General features: G+C 35.0%; 2 protein-coding genes across 2 annotated transcripts in view; both read right to left on the bottom strand.

Moving 5' to 3' along the window:
- Positions 1–977: 977 nt before the first annotated feature.
- Positions 978–17,282, bottom strand: LOC128990104 (general transcription factor 3C polypeptide 2-like). Its single transcript, XM_054412350.1, has 11 exons — positions 17,119–17,282; positions 16,692–16,881; positions 15,303–15,482; positions 14,016–14,126; positions 9,459–9,589; positions 8,518–8,704; positions 7,830–7,920; positions 5,942–6,067; positions 4,964–5,080; positions 4,664–4,744; positions 978–3,539 (listed from the first exon to the last, which is right to left on the bottom strand). The coding sequence occupies exons 1-11, from the start codon at positions 17,276–17,278 to the stop codon at positions 3,402–3,404; spliced, it is 1,512 nt and encodes a 503-aa protein (XP_054268325.1). The 5' UTR covers positions 17,279–17,282; the 3' UTR covers positions 978–3,401.
- A 15-nt stretch (positions 17,283–17,297) lies between these two features.
- Positions 17,298–27,417, bottom strand: part of LOC128989208 (uncharacterized) — a 43,385-nt gene continuing 33,265 nt past the window's right edge. Inside the window, exons 12-18 of the mRNA XM_054411081.1 lie at positions 26,297–26,390; positions 21,733–21,909; positions 21,313–21,487; positions 20,793–20,904; positions 18,038–18,226; positions 17,636–17,824; positions 17,298–17,556 (exon numbers count right to left, since the gene is read on the bottom strand). Coding sequence (XP_054267056.1) covers positions 17,298–17,556; positions 17,636–17,824; positions 18,038–18,226; positions 20,793–20,904; positions 21,313–21,487; positions 21,733–21,909; positions 26,297–26,390 — 1,195 coding nt within the window. The remainder of the gene's footprint in view (positions 17,557–17,635; positions 17,825–18,037; positions 18,227–20,792; positions 20,905–21,312; positions 21,488–21,732; positions 21,910–26,296; positions 26,391–27,417) is intronic.

The following is a 27,417-nucleotide window of genomic DNA, read 5'->3' as shown; positions in this document are numbered from 1 at the left end:
GTTCAATTTTGGGCCCCATCTTATTTTTAATACTTATGAATGATCTATCTGTTAATGTTTCTTGTAGTGATGTCACAATCTATGCAGACGACACAACACTGTTCTGTAGCCACAGTGACTTAGGGCAGTTGCACTGCCTATCAGAAAATGCCTTAGGTGAATCGACAGAGTGGTTCTCTGCAAATGGCTTGCTTTTAAATGTTGACAAAACTGACAATTTATTGGTTTCAACCCATGACATCTGTGATTTTAGTTCTGTTAAGCTTTTAGGTATATATATTGACAATAGGCTGTCTTGGCAGCATCATATTGATTTTATCTGTACAAGGTTATCCAGAGTCAAATGTTTATTAAGCAGTTTAAGGAATCATGTCACTAATAGCTATTTGAAATTAGCCTATTTTGCATTTTTTGAGAGCATCATAAGATTTGGTATTGTGATTTGGGGTAATGGAGTTGGTATTGGTAAGGTGTTATTGATACAGAAAAAAGTCATTAGAATTGTTACTGGTGCCAAAAGATTAGACCATTGTAAATCTCTGTTCATAGAATCTAGTATATTAACTGTTGTAAATCTGTATATTTATGAAGTCTCCATTTTTGTGAAAAAGAACTCAAACAAACATGTTTTAAGAGGAAATGTCCATAGCCACTTAACTAGAAATAGAAATTTTATTGATGTAAGTAGAGTAAGACTGTCTAGATCTCAAAACTATCATACCCACTTGGGGATCAAAATATTTAACATGTTTCCAGTTGATTTTCGTGCATTGCCCTTAAATGAATTTTCAAAAAAACTGCTCTCTTGGTGTAAAGCTAATCCTATGTACAAGTTAAGTGATTTCTTCAATTTACAATTTGTAAACAAAGACTTAAATTTTATAGTTGTTTATAAATAATGTTTCTATTGTTTAAATTGACGATGTCTATTGTAATTCTTGTGAATTAATTAATGACTAATAAACTTGTCTATTGTCTATTGTCTATATCATTTTGGTAATATTTGACATAGATACCAAGTTCAGTTTAACACAATTCAAATAATAGTAGAAAATTATGTATTACGATAACAATTATTAAACTACACAAAGAATTTTTAAACAGGGTCAAACGATCAAAATGTAAATTTAAAAATACATGAGGATGTAAATATAAATATTTCAATTAATATACAGTGCATCAATCATGCTGGGCCATTGAGCCTTAAATCCCAACAACATGGATAGTGTGGTTTAAGTATTATTAATTATCTAAATAATAAGAACAGAAATAAATATACAACTACAACGCATAAATAAAAAATCTCTCAAAATAAATAGTTAGTTTTGTTCATGAAACATACATATAATTACATTCTGGAAGTCGTTCACTGGTCTACAATCAATAAACAACAAACAAAGTACAAAGTAGTAAATACAAACAGTATACAAACAGTAAATACATTAAAATATTCCATAACTACAAGAACATTTTGTATAATAGATACACAAAATCTAGAATGTTTCAAAGTATAAAATGTTAGGTCAAATGATGATGATTAAAGGATTAAACAAACCAATTTTAAGATAAATAACCGTAAAAATAGTACGATTTAAAATTGTAAATAAATGGAATTGTTTACCTGAGTAATGTTTGTTTCTCATTTAGATGAAATATTTCTTCTAGCATATTTCAAATCACTGACTATTACCATATATTTATCATCTCAACCCATTCCCGCCTAAAAACGGGCGCCCGTCCTAGCGTGTCAGGTTATGAAAGACTAAGGACGCGCAGCGCCCCTCCTCACGCATAATGCATTATTATACGTTATTATTAGGCTTATTATGCATTATTATTTCCCAATGTTGTAATGAGTTGCAAAAGTAATATAATTATCCTTAGACTATTATTTCACATTTATTTCAATACTCCCAACACTTTATCTTAGTACACATGAAATTTTGGTGCAAAAATTGTATTAGGCCTAGGCCTATTTTGCCGTTTAGCATAGTTTTACAAAAATAGCTATAAAATGAAGGATTTTATATATAAACAAACCAAATGAAGTTTGTTGTGTAACAAATTGAATACTATTTATAAATTTAAAAAAAAATTGAATTAACAAATTTTTTATTTTTATTTTTTGAGGTTTGTTTAATTGGTTGCATATATAAAAAATGCATAATGTATTGAAAATTGCTAAAAAATATTAGTTATTTAAAATTAGTGTCATAGAAATAGTTATTTGTGCATCTAGTGAGAAAAGTGAGCAATTGACTCACTTGAGAGAAATCTTTACTCACGAGCCGTAGGCGAGTGAGGAATGGTTTCTCAAGTGAGGCAATTGTACTTTGCACTCGAGTTGCACATTATACTTTTCCTACAGTTACCATAAAACAAATAAATTGGTGAAGAAACATAACCTATTTTTACACAGAAGTGAACTTTTAATATAACATTTTACGTGAAGTGACAAATATAATTGTACAACAGCTGACCAACTGATTTACAGCCAGTGCTGCCAACGTATTTCGCGTTGCCTGCATGTTACGCACTCACTATTTCGTGCCTTCACGTTGCAAATCTGGAGTGAGACAAAGTAATTAGAGTGAGACAATGTTAACATCCAATGTCTCACTGATGAGCGAATTGGCCACTTTGCTTTCTCAAATCTGTGAGAGAACATGCACATTGTTAGGTAACTGTAGGAAAAGGAAATTTTATGTAGATCAATTTAAGCACAAGTGTTAGGCATTTATTTCATAAATTACATTTTTAATGAATTTTTAACTAAAACATGGTACATTGGCCCTTTTTTACTCAGTTCTAACTGCATGATACTTGACAAATAACTCAGTCAGGAATGGGTTAAGATATCATTTTTGGTTCAGATTGCTGTTTAAATCTATATACATTAATACTTTACAAAATGTATCTACATATAATAGAGGTGCATAAGTTTAGAATAGTTAGACATAAACACTTAAGTTCAGTTGAATTTGTAAGTAATTTGTCTTAATTTTTGAGGTAACAAATTTCACACCTTATAATTTCAATTTCACAAAGGGTAAAATCCCTACAACAAATCAACGAAATGCCTTGAAATTATGACGGATACAAAAACAGTTTTAATAGGTATAGCCAATACTTTTTCTCCTAATTTTCTTGCGCTTTCAGTCTAGATGAATTATTACAATGCACAATTTGGCAACATATAATCAAGATAGAAACACAGCTATGGGTTAACTGCTTAAAAACTTGTGCTTCATATAAATAAAATACGTCAAAATAAGAACTAAGATAAAATTGTATTTCAAATGCAACTTCAAATCACTAAACTTAAACACTTCTATAAAATTGTTTATACATAATATATTAACATACTTTATATACAGCTATGTTACACAGAAAAGTCAGTGTTATAGGTTATCTTTGAGCTTTTCCAGTTCTATCAGATCGTTAGGGTGAAGACTACTGACTCGAGGAACTACCACTAGACCGCACTGCATACCCGCGGCCAACCAAACGAAACTGTTCATGTTTTGGTTCCAAGATACCTGCAAAATATTGTGATTTACTGATAAAAGGTTTTGCAAATACATAGGACTCTTCATATTCATACACTTACGGAACTAGGAGGGTGTCAGATGACCCAAAACCTCAGACTAACAAAAGTATTAAGAAAACTACGTACTAATCTAAACTACCTATTGTGGCCTTTTAGACATCATAATCTTATACCGCAGTCTAGTAGTTACCGCACAGCAAAACATTAATTATATGATGTCATAGATAAGATACGGTACCTAGACCTAGGCAAATGTAGGTATTGACTACATAAAGATACAATAATTTCTACTTCACTAGTTTAAACTTTCACAGTAGTTTAGTTAGTCAATAGTTTCTTACATGCAACTATTGAGTTGCATGTAAGAAAGTAACGACTTTCTACCTTTTGTTGAGTTTTCACAAAATTATTGTTATTTATTATTGTGCACGTACAATTTGTTACACTTGTTATTTATTTATAATGCAGTATCTATCATTTGTTCATATGTATTTGGCAGATCCCTAAATGGTGGAATAAGATATTTTAATGTATGATGCTGGGCTCAAATATCTTTTAATTGATTGTTTATTTATTTGTTTTAACTGGCCGTACAACTGGAAAAAGCGGCCAGTCAGTTTCCAAACATTGTAATGTTTGTACTGACTGGAAAAATCTTTTATTCATTTATTTATTTAGTTACCATTGTCATCTCTTGCGATAGTAGTAAAAATCATTTTCCATGGACGAGTAGAGATTATCATTGTTTCCCAAAGTCACAACCAAATCCTGAACATCCCCACAGTAACGGAAACATCAGCACCAGTTTCCAAGATTGCGGCAAAATTTTTATCATCTCCCACAATCGGGTAGACATCATCATCGTCTCCTGCGGTAACGGAAATGTCATCGTCGTCATGCACTAATAGCAGTAAGACGTGTCGGGGAATTGGTATCATAATCAATATTGAGTGGTTGGGGGATATCGAGAATCAACTTATAGAATCAACCTATTCCTAATTTAAATGCTATAAGATGTCAAGCAATTAAGTTGATGGATAATCAAACAAAGCACAGTTATGTACCTGTTTAAGTTGCTCTCTTTAATTAGGTACTTATATAAATACTACTTACAGTGTTGAATGAACGGATGGGGAAACTGTCCATGTTGTCACTGCTGCAAACAGTCGACTTGCCTCCTCTTAGTTTTCCACCCTTGAAATTAAAAACATTTGAAGAACATACAACATTCACATTTTGTTCACATTAGGCCTACTATTTCATTTGGTAACTGAAAGGTATTGAAAAAAATAATACTTTGCTTAGTATTTAATATGGAACTTTTTTAAACTGAATGAGTATATGATACAACTTTGCATGATTAAAGACAAACAAACTTTGTTAATCCTTAAATATTTCTAGTAAGAGACTTACAAATTCAAACTTGAGTCCCATAGTGGAGACACAGTCTCGGTACATAGTTCCAAACCCTCTGGTTAGGACGGAGTCGTCTTTGATAGAATGAGCCGTGCATGTAGCCAAATCTTCAATCTGAAACAAAGTACAGTAGCAAAATAAGTAGAAATAATGACTTACATCTTTAGGGGGAAAAAGTATTCAATTACTATGACTAAAAGAGTAGAGTGTACTGGTATTTATTTGGAAAGGAATAGAGTTATAAACGCTTGCCTGATAAAGTTACATAATAGGAGAATAATAATCAAATTACATTTACATTGGACAAAACATTTGTACACAGGATCGTTTTGACAGTAACCACTAACCAGGTAATTTTATGCTAAATTAAAAGGAAAATAAGTGTTAAGGAGCTAATACATGAGAAAATTAAAAAAGAACAACAACATAATTTTGACATTTAAACATAGTAGGCCTACCATTGCCATTAGCCATATACCAAAACCCTTGATATCTCTGGATAATTGAGTCCATTTCATTCTTTCACTATTTACATTTGAAGTTAATTAAACCACATAAAGTAGCCTTTTTCTGTTACCAAGGCCGCAAAAGGAGCTTTCATAAGTCGCTGAAGGATTTCTTAAAATATTCTTCGACAGAGTAAAGACTGTTCTTTAGCCAATCCCGACTCGTTTTAAACTGCCTGGAAAGGATCTTGACCGATTGAGGCACATTATTTATCATCTTGAGAGCAAGCACTGGATTGCCATCTTTTTGTCAAACTTAGGTGACATTGAGGGAAAGGAATTTTGGCTCTGTCACGAATGTTTACTGGTTCTCTTGTCATTTAGCTTTTAAAATTCTCTTAAGCCAGCGACAGGGAATTCAAAACAAACTGACCGTGTCAAAACAAACAGTTGGTATGTCAAGTTCAGCAAATTATGTTACATAATGTAGACGTAGACTTAGAATTTTAAAACAAGTAATAATACGTACAAATGCGCTTTTGTTTATTTTCTTGGAGTCTTCAGTGACCAGAAGCTGTTGGCGGAAGAATGAGCTGACTTTGCCCATCTCACTGGCATACGCACACCCATTCAGCCAGTCATTGAAGGAGAGACCCTGCGGTGTAAAACTCTTCTTATAAAGTAATATAGGCAAGTAGTGTTAATACAGGGTGAGGCAATGAGAACGCTACAATTTGTTTTACCTGTCACATGTTAATTGTTGCAACAATGATCAGCTGTGCTTAAAACATCAATTAAACTATGCCATTTTAGTAAATATTATGCCTGAGGCTATTAACACTGAGATTTTGATGTGGAAACCTATTTATAAAATAGTGGTTCTTGTGCAAAAAAACCAGAGATTGTTTGGACCGTATTCCATCCTTGGTCAACATGGCGCTGTTCCAGATTGGAAAACAATGTTTAACTGGGTAAAATTATTTAGGATAATCACTTAAAAAAAAAAAAAATAATAATCGGTGGGTGCCGCAAAACTCTTTTTACACCAGCAAATGTTAAAAGAATATGAGTCCAAGTAACTCAAAGTCCGAAGAGATTTGCCAGGAAGCTTTTGTTGTTGAAAGCTTTACGTTGGCTAATTTTTTGGGAGGGGGGGGGTTGTTCTAACAAGCTACTTGACGTTCTAGGTTTTTCAAAGTCACCCCACAGATTTGCTTGAACCGAAGCTAAGGATAGTCCAAAAACTAAAGTGATTCCTGAAAAAGTGCTGGAGGAGTATTTGATGGAGTTTCAAGTGGCTAAAAAGGAATGTCAAGTAGAACAATGAAGTCACTTGTAGGATTTTGTTCTCAAGAAATGGAAAAATGACTTTGTTAAGTTAAAATGGCAAAAGAAAAGCTGTGTTTTGGTGTGCTATTTATATCCATAGGGTGAATATTATTGAGTTTGTACTGTTTAAAAATTGGGGCGCTTTCATTGCCCCACCCTGTACAATCTGTTTTATTATGGATATTAATTTAGTTCATCTCATACTTTGATTGGAACATAATATCCTACTTCAATTTTTCTTTTGGAAAATATGTATATTTGATTGGATTAGATATTCAATGTGTTTTTTGTATAGACTTAGTGGATGAGAGTATATGACTGGGATGGTGGCATCCACCTGTAATCCAGCAACAAGGAGGTCACGAATTGTAGAATTTTATAGTCATGCACTGTGGATATAATATTCCCTGGTGTAGATTGACGTCCGCACTAGTGAGTACTACGACTATCCGCATTTCTATCCTGATGATTAGACCAATTCGTTAATTACAACAAAAAATGTGGTTCGGATTCCACTATAAACTGTAGGTCCCTTAGTTGCCTTTGGCTGTATGGGCTATTAGTTGACAGCTGTGTCCTCAGAAAAATGTTGGCCTTAGTCACTAACAAGACTACAAGATTGCACCACTCATCCTACACCCATCTCCATTCATACTTGGCTTAAAATACCTACATTCGTATGATAACTATTTCAGATTAAAGTATTAAAAGTATTAAAGTAAAACACCATTTTATGAAGGAAAACCACATGGCTTAACGGGAATTTTTCATTTATTTATTTTATTTTGCAAGGAACAGTACGGCATCTGAGACAATTAGAGACCAGAGGCTAATTAAAACGTCGATCACGAAACACGACATTGATAGTTTTGTGACATTTATAGTGTATCCATTAGCATTTACTTGGCCGAATACATGTGAGGTTTAGTAATTTTTAAATTAACTTATTTCCATTCAAATGAGCGAAATACGGTAATCCCAGACATCCATTATGGAAAATCATAAAACTGACATTCAGATATAAGTCTCCAATGTCGGGCAGTTGGTTTGCAACGCTATTCATTATTGTTGGGGATTGAAACACTCACCCACACTGTGCCCGGTTGCATTACAAAGTTGGCGTTGGCACTCGTGAAGAAATCTCTGAAGGTGCATCCGGTCACATGGGAGTTGTTCAGACTGAAAAAATATCAAACTAAAACTATATTGACAAACAGAATGGTGAAGTTGAATTAACGGCGTTTTGTTCTCTAGGCCTTTGACATTTTCCAAATTACAGTTGATAATCGTACTTGTGGGATCGGGAGTGTGTCAGACCAAAAAGGTCAGATTTCTGAAAATAATACTGAATTGACCCAACTTAAATAAAAATAAACTAATACTAAATGAAGTAATTATGTACTTTTCAAACATTGGGTGTTCAAATTAATGCATTTTTTGCATTATCTTACAAAATATGCAAACTTTTAATGAATACATGACCTGTAAACTTTTTGTTGGATAGCATTAATTGATAGCCTACTTACAATGACATCTGGGTCCTAAAGCAACTATTTTTTTGCAACAAACCAAAAATTATCGGATTTGAAAACGAGCACAACAACAATTTGGGAACTTAGACCAAATCAAGAAGAGAGGATTCATATGTAAAAGTGTCTTTATTCCTGTAAATTCTCTACTGTATTTATTGTTCTGTAAATTACAAGTAGGCCTAGTGTTAGTTACTGAAAATGGCAGGCCTACCACTAATTTAGAATTGTAATATTTCAGACGTACCTATAGACGTCATCATAAGAGTTGATAGACATGAGCCAGTTGTTAGTCATGACTGCGTCGGTCACACAGGCCTTACGTAGAAAGCTGACAGGAGCTCTGGTGTCGTCAAGGTTCCAGAACTTAGCTGTACGATCCAGAGAGGCTGACATCATATAGACGATTCCCTCTGTGCAGGACAACTTGACAGCTACAAATATCAACATTTCAGTCTCAAATAAAAGATCAAAGTCAAGTTTAAACTTTAAACTTACTTGTGTAGGCCAGTTGAACTTGTGTAGGTTAGTTGTTAAGGAAGGAACAAACAGTAAACCATAAAATACCCTCTAAATAAACCAGACAAATAAACTTTATTCTGACCCATGTAAATGACAAATCTACAACTGAGTATGTTAATCAATGGATTAAGTTACCACTAAAAACATCCCACATATATGAAATCACCGTACGATCAGCATTGTTTTGCAGAACTTTAAGCATAGTAGAAACTTATATCAACCGTTAATCTTGAGAAATACTAAATCACACTGATTAACCAAAACTACAAGTTATCACATCTAGTTCTAAAAAGAAGTACATCTCTAAAGCAAAATTTTTTGTACGAAATTAAAACAATTTTATGGGTATGTACGTGTCTTTGACTGCTGGCCGCAGTTCACTCAGAACATCCACCAAGTAAAATTGCTTATTCTTTAAGACTAGATTGGATTGCAGTCTAGTTCGTTTAAGAAATTAATGGCTAAACACGAAGTGAGTCCATTGGGCATAGGCACACTAGGCCTAGTTCTGATGAAGTGCAACATATGTTCCAGACTAGTGTTCAAAGAGTAGAGTAAGTTAGGTAACCAATGAATAAAACTCGTTGGAATTCCACACTACAAGCTGTGAGAAAAATCATTTTCCCGCCTCTTCCAAAAAATGATCATGTTTAGACTTTAACTTACATTTAACTGCCGATTGATGGGCTTCAATGACCTTGAAAGGTAGAAGGGTAGAGCCAGACTTGAGTAGGGGAGAGGTGGTGGCAAGGTCCCATAGAGCCACCATCCCATTGGCAAAACCTCCAGCAATGACACTACAAGAACAAATAGAAAACATTACAATCAGACTCACAATCTGTCAAACTGTTGTGGTCTATAGGGTAATACCATCGAACTATATAACACAACTGGAACAGCGGGTAGATAGGAGATTTGGGATAAAAAGCGCGCCGTTTCAGCAACCTTCCTCACCACAAAGGGGGACTCGACGCAGATATGTCAGTTCCTCAAGCCGTGCACGTGGTTGTTAATACGCTCCTGGACGTGCATCCAAAAGGTTGACTGCAATTAAAGTTATATATTCGGAATCTGCATTAACTGCAGAATCTGACAGTATAAATATAATCTTATTTAAATCGTAATTCGATTTTTAACGACTAAAAATGTTAAACAAATATCACACCTTGACATGAAAAAGTTACTAAGCGAGGATTTTTTTTATTTTTTGGTCAGAAGCAAACTTCAAGCGAGAAAATTGTAGCTAATGAGATGATCTTCAGCATATAACCAAGCAATTTCAAATAAAATTTTCTAGTCGTGTGTAATGGAGTAATTAATTAGTAACGCAAAGAGGTTATTTATAAATTGCGCCGCGGGCCGTGCTGACTGGTTCCGCTGATCTTTTCGTTTACGGTACTTCCAGAAACGTTTTGAGTACAACTAATAGTTATATTAAATTCATTTTTATTACAGGTAACACATAACTAAATACTGAATTATCACCTTCTAGGTAATAAGGTACGTTTTGAGTACAACTAATAGTTATATTAAATTCATTTTTATTACAGGTAACACATAACTAAATACTGAATTATCACCTTCTAGGTAAACTATTTACATACAATCTTACCGTAAATTAAAATATAAAATGTAGACTATAGATACAGGCACAGGGACTGGTAATCCCCCTTTGTTTAAATGTAACAAGGGATCGTGTATTATCTGCTTTGTTTGGTAATTAATGAGAAATTTCAAATATTAAGGCTCAGATCAAATAAGTGATAAGGTCATAAATACTAAACCTAGGAAGTATTTTTCAATAACAAAAATTGAATAATAAATTTACAAATCAAATTGTTAGTTGTGTTCCTTTGACAATATGAGTATTTGTATAATGTTGCAAACACATGATTAGTAAAAAGTGTTTTAAGTGTCATTGTTATTCTGTATATGTTTTAAATTTCATGTCATCACACATAAGAGAAAAGGGTTTGGTTAATAATACTAAACAGTACTTTTAAGAATATGTTTTACTGCCCACAATCGTGCTTAAATATAGTACAAAAGGTTGCATTACATGTTGTGAAACAAAACCAATTTCTCCAATCTCTGCCTTACATCTAACTTATTTTTGTTACATTCATTCATAATGTCCCTAGCATTGGAGAAACAAACTGTTTTGTAAAACAGTGTCCCTAACAGTTTCATTCATGGGCGGCAGCCCGGAACCGGTATTGATATTTATCTTCTGCAAATAAATGAAATATATGATCACATCCATAGAATAGTTAGTTGTATTCTTTAACTTATATCAACTATTAAAAAAGGTTAAAATTGATTTAGCTTTACAATGATCGAGTAGCACATACATAAAGAGTTGCTGGACTGAGAAGGTTGGTGCGACATAAAATCAACCTCGTCGCGCTATTAATCACTATACTACAAACAAACTACACACTTAATTGTAAATTGCTCGATCACATGTTAAAAATCATCTCTTAAACTACAACTTTATCGCTTACAGTTTTCTTCTGACCCAAAAATAAAATACTTCCTCGGATACTAACTTTTTCATGTCGCAATGTAAAAATTGTTAACTTTTTTTAACTATGGAAATTTCATTTTAAATCAAAAGTAAAATTTATTTATACCATTAGATTCTGCATTTAATGCAGATTACGAATATATAAACATTATTGTACTTAATCTTTGTTATTGAATGCTAGGAGCGAATTAACAACTTCGCGCACTATTCGATGAATTGGCTAAAATCCGCTGGGTCCCCCATGTTGGTGCGGGAAGGCTGCCACAACGGCGCGCTTTCGTGAACACGTACCTAGCATTCCAGTTGTGTTATATACTTCGATGGGTAATACCTTTGATTAAGGATAGAACCATACATTCCATTACCATGTTGTAGCCAGTTTCAAAATAAAAATGAATACAGTAGAGTAATTGAGAATATGACGGTACTTTGATATTATATGGAGGCAACCCTTATACAGTACGCTGAGCACGCTGATATTATGTTAGGTTGGGTAATAAATAGAAAGTATGACTCATCTGTAATCGTTCGATTCATAACGAAAGGAGGACATTCCTACAAACATATTTATGATACCCAAACCTAACATAACCGCCGCAGCACGCTGTAAAATATGTTGCCTCCGTATAATACCACAAGTACCAATATGACAGAGTGTACTGTTGCCAATTACCGATTTCGGATCCATTAACATCTGAATAAAGACATATAAAAAGGATAACTTGTTCATAACTATTGGATCCTTCAATCCAAATCAATTATCATTACTTTAAGACAGTAGTGCACACAAGGTATAATAAGCAGAATACGAATGCAAGGTACCCATATTACACAACATGTAACCCATGTTGATCCTGCTTATGTAGAATGGAGTGAGTTGATCTGTGAAGCGTTTAACCACGCTCTGCTACCATTATTGAAGCGTGTTACTATAGTTTATAGTAACAGTACTGTACTCATAGGATCGTTAAGGCTCAATATAATCAATCTAGTGTTGCAAGCGATATTCTGAGTTGAGTAATAAATATCTAAAATTAATTACTGAGCCAAACCACATCCATATCACAGCCATTTTGATGATCTAATAATTTCTAATGCATCTAATTAAATATAATAAGGGAAAGAACAGTGAAAACTTCCACTCGTACCTTATGGGTACGAGTGTGCTCTAATGTAGAATTTACATACTAAGCTGAAACAATTAATAGTTCCCAAGCCCCTTAATCCCCCTTCCAGAAAAACTATTAGAACATATTTTAATATTACTTAAATACTAAGGAAAACTTATCAATCGGCGGTGGAGTCCAGCCTTGACCATGGCGCCTACACCCTCTTGACTATGGAACACGACTGTGCTCTGTCTCTGCGCTTCCTACCCCCTCCCCCGTTCTCCAGCAGTCAGCTGATCTTTACCGTCTGATGCGTCGCCGCTGTGATGCAAGCGTCACATCTGTGTGGCTTTTTTACTGACTAGGATCGCCGGTTTCTTTAGCCAGGATAATTTATCTAAAGGCCAATGAGGGATTGCTATACTTCTACAAGATGGTTCAGTTACAAACCATCAAGAAGCTACTAAATTTTAGATCCATTCTTTTAATTTGTTTTGTTTGTTTTTTCAGCCCCAAACCAAACAGTTGGCCTAAAAAATAGAAACATTATGTAGGTAATTAAATTCTCTATAAATTTGATTGTGATACTCGTTTTCCTAGAATAGGCCATTACTGAATAACAGCAATCTAAAGTTAGAAATTTGGCAAAATATAAAAAAAAATACTATTTTCGTATCCATAAGTCCTAGAAACAAATTGTTAAATTTAATTGTCTACAACATTGACATTACATATTCTTCACTAAAACAGACCAAAACGGAGATATAGGCGAAAACCTCTAAAAAGTACAATTTTTTTTTTCAAATATGGCGGCGGGCGCGGAGAGGGGAGAATCGTGCATTTTGCATTTTAAACACCTACTTACCATCCTAGACAACATATAAAAAATTTAGAACTACCAGACCGTTTGTAAGTTAACAGACCTCTATTCACTGGACTAAAAAGAAGGAAGGTACAGAGGGGAGGACTGTGCGCTTTCAGCCCTAGAATGTTGTGCCAGAAATATACTTGCGATGAGCAAGGAAAAGCCTGAGCGGCGAGCACTTTGCACAGGGCACAGGGTCTTCCCCCACCGTGAGCGTTGTTTGTACTACATGAGGGTGATGGTGGGGGCAGTGTTGGACTTTGTCCTAGACACCAGTGACTACGGTAGACACTACTTAGGTGCAACATGGAGTATTTCCTCTGTGCAGCAGTTTATCTGTGAGAAGCTTTTTCAATTATGTTACACTTGAACTGAACCAATAACTGACTAGAGCTGGCCCACTCATTGGATCTATAACCTAGTATACTGTAGTCAATGGTCGAGCCATGTCACATCACCCCAGGCATTCTACCCATTTTAGCAAGATAGTTTTATCAATAATGTGAATGATAGGGACTTAAAAATAACAAAAGACTTAGATGTGTATACTTAATTATTTAGATATGTTATACTAAGATATGTATAGATAAACCTCAGTATAAGTGAACTGGAGAAGCAACACAAGGTAAGATATACACACACAAAAATACTCCTACTAATAACTATAAAAGTTATTATGTCATGAATGAGCATTAGACAAACACTGTATTGTATTACACTACCTATGTGGAGCCGCAGAATGCCAATCTACGCAGGTACACTGCGACATCATCTCACATCCCAGCTTCAACTCCCAAACAGGCTTCAAAGACAAACAGTTTGACATCGGGTCTCTAGAAACAACAAAACATTGACTATAAACTAGGGATGGTCAAGTCTCGAAATTTCGGGAAATTTTAAATCTCGTTACACGAGACGAGATTTCTTTTTGGCCGAGATTTTTACCGAGACAAGAATAAAAAAAAAAAAAATAAAAAAAAAATAAAAACGCCTGCAGAAAGTTAATGCAATACCCGCAATACAGGAGCGTGTTGTAGTTGCGTTTCCTTTGTGAAGGCGTTCTTATTTAATTAATTCTTTAAATGTAAATATTACTTTAATTATTTTAATATATTACTTTAATAACATTTGAGAAGTTTTTTAAAGTGTAAGCAGTGTGAGGAATGTTTTATTACTATAAAAAGTCAAAACAAGTAACTATTTTATAAAAAGTAATATTGCTTTTATTTTATGATTTATTTTATTTTAGGATAAGTTGAACTCTATCCTAACTGATATCACTATGTTTCCTAATCGTAGGCATTTTTAATAAGTTAGGCGTGATTAATAAAAAAATGTTATGCTGATTTTTTTGTAATAAAAGATTGTAAATATTCTTGCCTATTATCATTATTTTTGTATTTAAACAGTCATCTAACAATGTTACAAAATCAGGTAAAAATTGTGAACGTGCATTTCCCGTTGTGTATGAGAAGGGAAATCCCGTCTCGATCTCGTCTCGAAATTTTATGAGAAATAAAAAATCTCGTCTCGTCTCGTCTCGAACTAAAAATCCAATCTTGTCCATCCCTACATAAACTATGCATAATCTGTTTAGTAACAAAGGAGAAACTTATCTATGAGTCTGTAACATACTATCTTGGAGAAAGAAGTAATATGTTAGGACAATGTTAGGGAAAAATCAAAAACGACTAACTTACTAAAAAAAATTCCAGCCAGTTGATGAGCATTTGACAATAGAGAGTACAAGTAGTAAACATACAATAATTCTCATGTTGTAGCTGTAACCAGTTTAGGAATAAAATAAACATCTTAAATTGTATAATTAAAATCGCGTGCCATTTCGATTACTAATTTCTGACCAAAACACAAAATTTTTCACTTTAACTAGACCAAACTGAAATGATAAGTTATAGTGATAGTTAAGGTAACATGTTTAGGTCAAATAATGAAGACTCTACTGTAAACACTTAACATTACTATGAAGTTCAAATCAGCATTAGACTTACCCAGAGGTATTAGTTTTGTGTGGCACAGCGTAGACTACCACATTGCCGTCACCACAAGCAGCAGCCAACAGTCCTATCCTGTCCTGTGTGTAGACCCCCGCTGGACACCAGGCTAGGCCCCACACAGGGCCCCGTCTCTGGGCTATACCTACCACCATATGGGGACACACTGCCTCACGACTGCAACAACTCAATGAGATTAACACACAGTACATTTATATTAATTGTACATTAAGTCTAACTAAATGTTAGAGATGAGCGGATATCCGAAAATTAGGGTCGTATTCAGTTCATCTCAATCCTAGATTTTGGTTATTCCAAGAGAATTTGCATTAATTGTATTTAATTCGTAATCCTAATTTGTTCATATGGATTACATGTACAAATATTTTGGCCAATTACTCATATGCAGTAAGCTCTTACATCATTGTTTTTTAAACAACACAGTTCATTTTATGAAAATAAAATGGAAGCAGAAAAGAGAAATATTGATCGATAGCTGCAAGCTTTGACTATTGATACAACTAGACAGTCCATCTCCATTTTAAAGTTGTCGCAAGATTTTAGTCAAAATAGTCTTAGTTGAGTCACTGACAGATTGTGCTGATCTAAATTAATAATTTCTTTTGGTTACTGCTTTCAAGATGGCTATCTGCGTCATCAAAACCTAAGTTCAAGATATCAGCAATACGGCAAGGTTTTAGTCCAAAAACTGTGATTTTGTGGTTAAGTGTAATCAAGGAATATCTTCTTCTAGTGTTTATGCAATTATTTATGGATTGTAAAAAAAACTAGGAGGAACCAAGAGATTTTTTAAGCTCCAAATGTGTTTGCTGGAGCAAAAAATAGTTTAACATTAAATGGACATGATATTGAGGGGATATTATGATGCAACAAAAGTGGAAGGAACCCCCATGGAAAAAATCCTGTCTTAATTAAATATACAAAGTTATAACTGACAAGTCTTATCTAGCACTTAACCTTCAACAAAATTAATAAGATGGTTCAACTAAGTTAAACCATAGATAAAACATCTCCCTTAGTATATTTCTCACCCTTATAGAACAGCTGAAGACGATTTTATTGTTAGTTCTGTACGGTGTACTGCAGAGGTCATGTTTTGTTTACAATTTGTTTCTTGTTATTTCAGTAATTTAAAACCGTGTTTAGCTAAATAGTATGATCTAATCATAAACAATAACTCCCCTAGTTATATAACCTAACAGTAAAGCACAAATCAAGAAATGAACTCTAAAATAATAGAAACAAAATTTTGTTGACACTAGCACCCAGTGTCACAGTACATGAACAAGACACAAAAAACGAGCTTCAACATTTAAAATGGGATGAGAAGTCTACTTGTGTTGGTTAGTCTTTGGTTCAACTCACGTAGTGTTTTTAATAGCGCCAAGTGCCCAGATCTGGATGATACCAGGGTAATTGTACAAAGAGGACATCTCATGGGTGGACTCCACATTGGTGTGTGTAGCTAGTGCTAGATACTGGTGATCCTCATAGTCAGGTATCGGGGCCCAGGATACAGACCAGACAGGCCCTCCAGCAAACAACACTGCCACACCTGTTAACAAGATGACTCACTTAAAAAAAAAAAATTAAATACTAGTTTGGTTACTAAGTGGTGTTCGCAGAGGCGTCCACAAAATTTACTGTTTTAGCGTGCTACATAACGTAAATCTCCTCATTCTACCATCCTACCAATCTCCTCTACTCTTCCCTTAGTCAAAGTGTGGACGTAGGTATTAATTATTAGAGATAAGAGAGGCTGATTACTAAACATATCAAGAATGGAACTAACCATCAAGTACAGAGGCCTGGAAACGCTGCAGCTTCTGCCAAACTCCGTCACTGCCCTGGAACCTTATGGACTCTGTGAGCTCAGGCAGATGTGAGCTGATAGATGCTCCTGGCACAGTTTGACATTGAGCCTCAGGATACAATCTCTCCTTAGCAAACATCCTCTGTCTCCTGAAACCATCAGTTGGTTAGTGTTAGTGATGGACTCTGTGAGCTCAGGCAGATGTGAGCTGATAGATGCTCCTGGCACAGTTTGACATTGAGCCTCAGGATACAATCTCTCCTTAGCAAACATCCTCTGTCTCCTGAAACCATCAGTTGGTTAGTATTAGTGATGGACTCTGTGAGCTCAGGCAGATGTGAGCTGATAGATGCTCCTGGCACAGTTTGACATTGAGCCTCAGGATACAATCTCTCCTTAGCAAACATCCTCTGTCTCCTGAAACCATCAGTTGGTTAGTGTTAGTGATGGACTCTGTGAGCTCAGGCAGATGTGAGCTGATAGATGCTCCTGGCACAGTTTGACATTGAGCCTCAGGATACAATCTCTCCTTAGCAAACATCCTCTGTCTCCTGAAACCATCAGTTGGTTAGTGTTAGTGATGGACTCTGTGAGCTCAGGCAGATGTGAGCTGATAGATGCTCCTGGCACAGTTTGACATTGAGCCTCAGGATACAATCTCTCCTTAGCAAACATCCTCTGTCTCCTGAAACCATCAGTTGGTTAGTGTTAGTGATGGACTCTGTGAGCTCAGGCAGATGTGAGCTGATAGATGCTCCTGGCACAGTTTGACATTGAGCCTCAGGATACAATCTCTCCTTAGCAAACATCCTCTGTCTCCTGAAACCATCAGTTGGTTAGTATTAGTGATGGACTCTGTGAGCTCAGGCAGATGTGAGCTGATAGATGCTCCTGGCACAGTTTGACATTGAGCCTCAGGATACAATCTCTCCTTAGCAAACATCCTCTGTCTCCTGAAACCATCAGTTGGTTAGTGTTAGTGATGGACTCTGTGAGCTCAGGCAGATGTGAGCTGATAGATGCTCCTGGCACAGTTTGACATTGAGCCTCAGGATACAATCTCTCCTTAGCAAACATCCTCTGTCTCCTGAAACCATCAGTTGGTTAGTATTAGGCCGGCCACACACAGAACCGGGCGGGGCAGGGCGCGACAGGGCATTTTGCCCCGGGGCGTCTTGTGCGACGGGAATTGCACAGGCTCTTATGGAGCACCACACACAGGACCGGGCGAGGCAGGGCACGTCAAAAAGACGCAGGGCAAAATGTGAAGCTCTCCAAAATTATGCCCCGAGGCAAGTCGATGCCGGGCAGAACTTTCTGCGCATGCGCGGTCATGTGATTTATTCCTTTTTGGGCAAATTTTGATAAGGATTATTTTACAACCGATAAAATTTACATATAAGACTGTACAGTAACAATTTATACACACCCTTTGATACAACTATACAAGTCGTAGTGAAGTAGTGATATTACTACAGTGGTTGAATAAATAGTAATTTATCTTGGTATTGATAACTGAGGAAATAGAGGGACAACGTTCATAATATCTAAAGGGTTTCAAAAAACACTCTTCTGGAGGTATGGCTGTTTGAATTTTGTTTTCTATTCTGCTCCCAAGTATAAAGTCAAATTTAAAAGTTTGCTAAATCGGCTCAAGGCTCAGAAATAAAAAGTCCTATATTAATTTTCAGGTTTATGGGGGCTAAACTTTTTACTTGACGTGTCACGCCTCATTCTGTGTGCCGGCCTTGCGGGGCGGGGCGCGACAGGGCACGATGAGACGCCTGACAATCTTGTCCTTGAAACAAAGCTAAAAGCATCAAATTGGTTTAATGCGAATGGATTTTTGCTTAATGAAGAAAAAACCCAAAACATGATTTTTACACTAAAACAAATCCCCACTATGAGTGATCTAAATAATAGCACAGCTGTAAAATTTTTGGGCCTTCAAATTGATAATCAACTCACATGGAATGCTCACATAGATTATTTATCTTCAAGATTGTCTCGTGTGGTGCATCTCTTAGATCGTCTGGTAGATCAGGTTCCTAAGAAATATGTAAGGACGGCCTATTTTGCGTACTTCCAGTCAATCATGAGATACGGATTGGTGCTTTGGGGTGGTAGTGGTAGAATAAAAGAAATTTTGATTCTCCAAAAGAGGGCTTTAAGAGCTATGACAGGGACACACCCTGATCATTTCAAACCTCTTTTTATAGATCTGCAAATTCAAACTGCAGTAAATTTGTTCATTTATGATCTGATTGTTTATATATTAAAAAACCCTGAATATCTTCAATTTAATAATCACAGTCACAACACTCGTTTTAAAAATACTGCACTGTTAGAATCCCATCGTCTTAGTAAAACTAGTAATTGCCACATAATTTTATCAATTAAAGTGTATAATTCAGTAAAAAATAATATAAATTTTCATTCAATTAACAAATTTAAGGCTATGTTTTATAATTATCTACTTCAGAACCCTTTTTATAGTCTGGATGATTATTTTAAACTGGGAGAAATTGTCCTTTAGTTTGGTTTTAATTTCAGTTAAGAATGTGAATGGAGTTGAAAGTTAATTGTAATATTTGGCCTGTAAGAGTATTTTGTTGTTTATTTTAAGACTTGGTTTGAAAACTGCAAATAGACTTTGTCAATGATATGTAAATGTATCCTTATGGCAAATAAAGATTGATTGATTGATTGATTGATTGATTGATTGACTTGCCCTGTCCTGCTGCTGTCACACACAGTAAGAGGCGGGGCACGTCAAAGTAAAAAGTCTAGCCCCTATTTCTGAGCATTGAGCCGATTTAGCCAACTTTTAAATTTGACTTTATACTTGGGAGCAGAATAGAAAACAAAATTTAAACAGTCATACCTCCAGAGGAGTGGTTTTTGAAATCCTTAAGGTATGAACGTTGGCCCTCTCTTTCCTCAGTTATCACCACCAGGATAAATTATTAGTTATACAACCACTGTAGTAATATCACTGTATAGTCGTATCAAAGGGTGTAATCTTTGGTCGTATAAATTGTTACAGTCATAATTATGTAAATTGTATCAGTTGTAAAATAAAATAATCTTTATCAAAATTAGCTCGTAAGGGAATAAATCACATGACTGCTTGCGCAGAAAGTTCTGCCTGGCACCGACTTGCCTCAGGGCATAATTTTGTAGAGCTTCACATTTTGCCCTACTGGCGCCCAGGGACGTCTTTTAGGCGTGCCCTTCCTCGCCCAGTCCTGTGTGTGGCCAGCCTTAGTGATGAACTCTGTGAGTTCAGGAATTAAGGCATGACGAATGAATTTAATTACAATAGCTTGCACCACCTTGTGTTCTTGTGTATCTACTGGACTTAACCCTGGGTTGTTTGTTTTTGTAAGGTAGCCTGGATTTCACAATTTACCTACTTAACTATATTTGTTTATGATTGTCCCATCATTTTCTGACAAGAGTTTTCATAAATACATTATTCAAATCATTCTCTTACCCCAAGAAAAGATATTTCACTTTACAAATAATTACTCCACAATCCATGTTTTGTTAAGATATTTCAATTTTTTTACAGGTTTTGTATTTGGTTGGATTTTTTTATTTAATTAAAATACAAGCTACGGTACATTAAATTACTTAACTCAAACACTTACTGCATATGAGTCCATTTTAGAGCCGGTGTGTAGAGTCGTTTGATCTTTGATTTTATATTTCTTGGTTGCCTAAATGCTGTATATCTTAGAAACTTGAAGGGTTGTGTAGAACCTGAAAAGTGACTTTTTGCTTAATATTATGTACAAAAAAGAACTAATCACACACTTTTTTTAAAAAGTTCTATATTTTGGCATTAGCCTTCTTCAAGAACAAACAAACAATCAACCTTGATAAGTTTTTGCTTAATATATAACTTACAAAGGAGTATTGGTTGTAGTAGGATAAGCAATTCTACACAAAGATAAACAAGAGTAAATAGTAACAATGATGGTAATAACTAAGAAAAAAACCTAAGATAAATTATAGATAACATTATATTTAACTATATTTTGTTTTGTTTTTGTAGAATCATAAAACATAATCTTTTAAGTTTTGAAAATTTGAACTAAATTAAGGACGATTTTTAGCTAATGGTATGAGCTGAAACAAAATTTATAGGGACAAAAACTATGTTCTAACCACTAGCGTAAGCAGCTCTTGGTGGTTTCCCCTCATCGTCACCACTAGGCTCTGAAGAATCATCTTCTGATCCTTGAAGTCCATCAAGTTTCTCTTCAAGATGGTTCTCTTCGACATGATCTACCATTTGCTCTTGCTTGAGAGAATTGAACTCACAGTGTCGGCATTGATAAAACTGGGAACAGAAAAATAAGGCATTTTGAATTGTGACTAGAATAATATTAATTCTTAATGTGGCCTACTTTAAATAAGATTTTGATCAAACTTTGAAACTCGGTAGTTTAGAATGAATTGATCTATTCAATCAAGTTATCATATCATGGGCACTCAATGTAGTGCTCTAAAATGTAATAGCAGACATACTACATCTAAAAACAAACTGAGCTGTTGATATCAAATTATGGTAATAATTAATCTTACCTGAGGTGGTTTGAAAGGACAGGAGAAATAGTGTTTCCTGAAGTCGATTGTGCTTCCGGCAGTGAAGTTACACCCTTCCATTGTGCAGGCTACTACGTGATTGGCAGCAAGAGATTCCTTCCAACGGTTGTATTCTTTAGCAGGCACCATTTTGCTAGGCTTGCGGTACAGGCGTCTCTGTCAATCAAGAACCAGTTTTATTTGAGTTTATTTGTCTACAGATAGAAATTATTACCTCATAAGACCAGTAGGACATTGTAAATATCCGAAAGTAACAATCATAAACTAAAAATATAAAAATAAAAAACTGGAAACTGTAATTTTTTCTATTGGCACTCTGAATTTTAAGATAATCATATAAATAATCATTAGATTACTATTTATGTTTTTTTTTACATCCTCGGAAGCCTTAGTTTGGAAAGTTTTGCACATGCCCAGTTACAATGAAATTTATCTTGTCTGCGGAAGTAGTTATGTATGGATTGGATTTGCATTTGATTTCTGTTAGGAGGGGTTGTGAAATCAAGTTTTTACTGAAGGTTGCAGTCTGAACAATGTTCTTGCTTTCCTTAGTTTCGGGTTTCGGTATAGGCAGAAACCATCTGTAGCCTTGGTAAAGACTACCTCTACGATAAATACTGTCCTAACTATCTTATACTTGACCCAACCTTGATAAGTTTTTTAAAGAAAAACAAATCAAATATTTGCGGGGTGAACAATTTTTTTGTCAATATGTATTATCATTTAACTAATTAATATTATGTGCGGTGTTACTCAGCCACCACATTTTTAAATTTGACTTACGGAAATATTTTGTTTACACTTGATCTGTTCACCTATTGATTAAGGGGTATTTATTGTTAAAGAACAAAAACATACAATACGTCATGAGAATGAACAAACAAATAATAATGATAAGCCAATATCTTTAACAATTAGGATTTTAAGATGATTTGTAAGTTGTTGTTCATCCATAATAGCCTACACTTAGGCCTATGTGGTGGCCATAGTTTAAACAATGGCCCAAAGAACGTAGGCTAGTTTCAATCTCAGAGAAGTATACACGCACATCACACGACATATTTATTAATTATAGCACTCCAATTCATCAAGTAAAGTTAAACCGACCGATTTTGCCAATATTTAACACCGACAACGACATAACATTTAACCTCAAGACCGGTGTTTGTTGACAGACGAAGACTAGCCTAACATAAAATGTCAGATCAGCTGCTGACTAATCCTTAAACTCGCCACCAGAGAGCAAAAGCCTCAACCGGACTGGAATAAGTGATTTTACTTCCAAGATTGGTTCATCAACTACTGAAAAGAAATTAAATACAACGTCTTACGCTCTCGAGTGCTTACGATACGTCTACAATTCAGGTAAACGGAAGGTTAGATATATTAGTTTATCACTTTCACGTTTTACAATCTTTTCCCCTTTATCCACATATTTTCTTTCCAAAATTTGATTTAAATTTTAAATAACTTAAATTTTGCCGACTTGATTCTAGACCAGCCAGTTCCTGCCTGCCAGTAACTAACGGTGGCTATGGTTTGGTTTTATTTTAATTAATTAGTTTCAAAATTACGATTTCCCCGTTCGCTTAACAAATAATTACGTATATTTGTTTAGTTAATTAATTCACTTTTAATACTCCGAAATTTGTCATCTAAGATCTAAAGAATCAAGTTTTGGATGTGTTCAGGTTTGAACAGTTAATTACAAAGTATATTGGTGTTAAATTCAGTTTAAACCATATCACCCTAAATTCTTTGTTTAATTATGTTAATTAGGACCCGACAACTCCGTAGGGATTTTTACACTACATTTTGTTCATCTGATCGCAGAATTTTATATTATTTACCAACGTCTTCAGAAAATAATAGTTTTAAGTTTAATACGAGTGATTGTATCACCTTGGCTAAGATAGAATACTCGTCTGTCCTACAGAGTAAATCTAAAAGTTAGGCGAAAAATTACCAAAAATAAGTTAACGAAGGTGGGGATGAAATAGCTCCTACTGAGCGTCTGCAGGATTTCCTGAGCACTTCTAGAGCCTTAGACTAAATTTAATAAATTGATCAGTCAAAGCCGTGACAGCTTCGTATACACCCCTGGATTTTTCTTGGCTCCTTCTGAGCATTCTGGGGAAGAAATTTGAGTGTGGCTCCCCTAAGGGTAGTATGCCTAGCCTGTCTTTGGTGAGTACTAGTTTATTCCCCCCCTAGAATTTTGCGTCACAAATTTTAAGGTCAGAAAATGTACAGCTGATGTTCTCTAACTCCATGAGATTATTTATTGTCCAAGGGATGAAAAGAGCACTACAACAACGTATTATTGTTGTTCAAAGGTTTATTGCGGACATTTTCCATCACGAATGTAAATACCCCCGCCGCAGCAAACCTGCCGACTAAGCGAATTTCCATTTGTCTGAATTGATTTTCAGTTAAATATATTTTAATAACATTAGGTTTAACGAGTACCTAGGTTTGCTGCTACAAGGAAACTAATAAAGTGTGTTTTTGAGTAAAATATTGATAGCTTAGTACAAAATAAATAAATTTGCCAAGTTTGATCAAAATATATCCATAAACAAGCAAACTACAACATTTGACAATATTCTCCATAAGAATAACATGGGAATTTTAAATTTACAATTTTTTTAATTTTCTCCGTTACTAATAATCGAACAAAAATACTTTTATATACTAAATTATTTGTTTTTTAACCTCTTTAAAAAGGTCTAAAGAGAAATCGGGAAATTTTGTGTTTTGAGGGTCATAAGTGAGAAAAACCAATTTTTACCCCATAAAACCCCCCGTAAAGGGCGTTCCCATGGTCCGATCGTGCTGGTTCGCGAACTCATTCAAGTTTATCCCGCTTTACACCTTTAAACCAAATTTCATCAAAATCGGACAAAAAATACTGAAGTTATCGCGTTCACGGATGTATATATATTTATATATATATATGTCTATATATATATATATATATATATAAGTCTATATATATATATATATATATACATATATAAAAATTTGAACGAATGGTGTTTTTGGCCTCTGGGGACACCAAAATGAAAAAGTAAATCGGTCCCGGGTCTAGGTCTTACCGTGCCACCTACGGTAATAGCTATAGGGAAAAACACAATTTATTTCCCTATAGGGAAATTCGCTAAAAACAATACACAACATTTCAGGATCTGGAATCTGATCCCGTCTTCAGGTGAAAAAACTTAACTAACACATTACAACTAACAATACACAATCGCCCAACCTAAGTTGGAATTCACTACATAGGGTAGTAGTCAAAAATATGAACTGTATAGCAGTCAAGTCATGATACAAAATGCAATTAATAACAAATCACAAAACACCATAATCTATAAGGTTTAAAGTAAAAAACTCACACAATGGAACACTAATAGCACCGTACGCACTGACTCCACCAATCAACACCCAAAACAAAACCCAAAAATGACACTCAGGATACTAAAAACTGTGTTTACAGAATAAATTGCAATGATTGTTCCAGGTCTTACTATGGCGAGACAAAAAGACCGTTGAACATTAGAATCAAAGAACACAGAGAAAACACCAAAAAAGGTTTAGTGGAAAAATCTAAGATCGCTCATCATTGCTGGTCCGAAAATCATCACCAAGTATGAATTTTGAAGAGGCAAAAATTGTCCATAAGGAACCTCATTTTTTCAAACGTAAACTCATTAAAGCCTCATACATTAAATTAGCAGACCAACCAATCAGTCAGTCATCGGTTGAAATAAGGCCACTTTGGCTACCCATTTTGAACAAGGAACTGAAGGATAGGGAACTTAATTGTTCAATAAATAGGGAAATAACGAGTTCTCCTCAAAATACGCACGTCATGTTAAGTCGTAGTAAAACTCGTGATAGGAATAAACAGAATTAACACCCCTCTTGCGGCATCGTACATCGCTCCGCCATTTGGTTGGTTTTACTCTTCCAGGGACTGGAAGCCATTTCTGTTGTCTCCGTGTTTCCGATTGGTCAGCCATGTTGTTTCAGTCGCATTGGTGGAGTCAGTGCGTACGGTGCTATTAGTGTTCCATTGTGTGAGTTTTTTACTTTAAACCTTATAAATTATAGTGTTTTGTGATTTGTTATTAATTGCATGTTGTATCATGACTTGACTGCTATACAGTTCATATTTTTGACTACTACCCTCTGTAGTGAGTTCCAACTTAGGTTGGGCGATTGTGTATTGTTAGTTGTAATGTGTTAGTTAAGTTTTTTCACCTGAAGACGGGATCAGATTCCAGATCCCGAAACGTTGTGTATTGTTTTTTACATTCGTGATGGAAAATTTCCGCAATAAACCTTTGAACAACATTAACTCACCATCATCAACAATGAACTTCAAACAAAGGACGTATTATTAACAGACTTTTTGACAGCAAAATTAAGAAAACTGTTTAACTTGTTTATAGTTTCATTGTGTTAACTTACTCATCTGTAATGTTTGGTTTGATAGGCTAGTTTGGTTTGGTTTGATTAAGTAGACCTGATATTCACTTACCAGCTGTGATGCCCTATCAGGAGAGTTGGCACGAGACCCAGGACCATCTGCGTCTTTGCTATCAGCTTGGGTCTTCTGTATAACCTGTGTTGCCCTGAAAAACCAAGCAATCGCTTAACCCAATGAACTTTGGAAATTATTTAGTGACTCAAAATAAATATTTTTATCTTAAATTCCCCATGGACACTGAAATTAAAATTATTTCAAAACTTGTTTGAAGATGGACATTATAGTGAGTATTCGAAAAATGTAGCAAACGCTTGATTTCACGTGCAATTACAAACAATACACTAATTCTGTCAAATTCATACAGAGCAGTCAATTAGTGATGGGCAAAACCAGAAATTTTGAATCTCAAAACGAAAACCAAAACTTTAATCTATACTTTGGTATTATATGGAGGCCAAATATTTTACAGCGTGCTGCAAAATATTATGGTTATGTTATGTTGTGTTATCATATAGTTATTTGTGTAACTAGTGGTGAAAGTGGCACTTTGCTGCACACGAGAGCAATGTTTACGCACGAGCCGCAGGCGAGTGCGGAATGATCTCGAGTGCAGCAAAGGCCTTTTTCACTCGTGTTACACATTATATTTTTCCTACAGTCACTATAAAGCATATAAATAATTAGTCTTTCAAACACTATACAACACGTTTTTAGGTTCAGCTGGCATCACAAATGGTGCCCTAGAGAAAGTAGTACCCGCGGTCCGTATCACTCCGCTATTTTAGTATTTTTCCTCGGCAAGAAATTTGCTCCGCGTTTTGAGAATATAGTTCCGTATGTTTTTGTAATTTGAAGTGGTTTCCGCGCCTAAACAAATGCTTTAAAGGTATTTTCTTGTTTATTAAGATCGTAGGAATGTTTTTAAAACGTTTAAAAGAAAAGTCAAGAAAGTTCAGAAATACCGAAACTATAAACACGAATGACAGGTTAAATCTTAGTTATAATAGTCAATCAGCTGCTCATAGTAGTATTATCTTCAAGTGCTGCCAACCTATTTCCAAGCGTACAGGGATTACGTGCATAATAGAACCACGCTGTTTTGTGTTGTTTCGTTGGAATCCCGATGTGCGGCAAAGTATAAACCGTACGGCAAAGTATAAACCGTACGGCAA

Source organism: Macrosteles quadrilineatus, unplaced genomic scaffold, assembly GCF_028750875.1.
Source record: "Macrosteles quadrilineatus isolate MER2022 unplaced genomic scaffold, UCM_ALF_1.0 Scaffold_3__2_contigs__length_128488019, whole genome shotgun sequence".
NCBI lineage: Eukaryota > Metazoa > Arthropoda > Insecta > Hemiptera > Cicadellidae > Macrosteles > Macrosteles quadrilineatus.
This window is presented reverse-complemented; position numbering and strand designations above follow the sequence as displayed.

Coding starts and splice junctions, on each gene's coding strand:
- LOC128990104 (XM_054412350.1), bottom strand. CDS start 17,278: ATGTTTGCTAAGGAGAGATTGTATCCTGAGGCTCAATGTCAAACTGTG. Junction 6,068..7,829: donor TGCAACCGGGCACAGTGTGG/GTGAGTGTTTCA, acceptor TTTACACCGCAG/GGTCTCTCCTTCAATGACTG. Junction 3,540..4,663: donor CCATCCGTTCATTCAACACT/GTAAGTAGTATT, acceptor AATATTTTGCAG/GTATCTTGGAACCAAAACAT.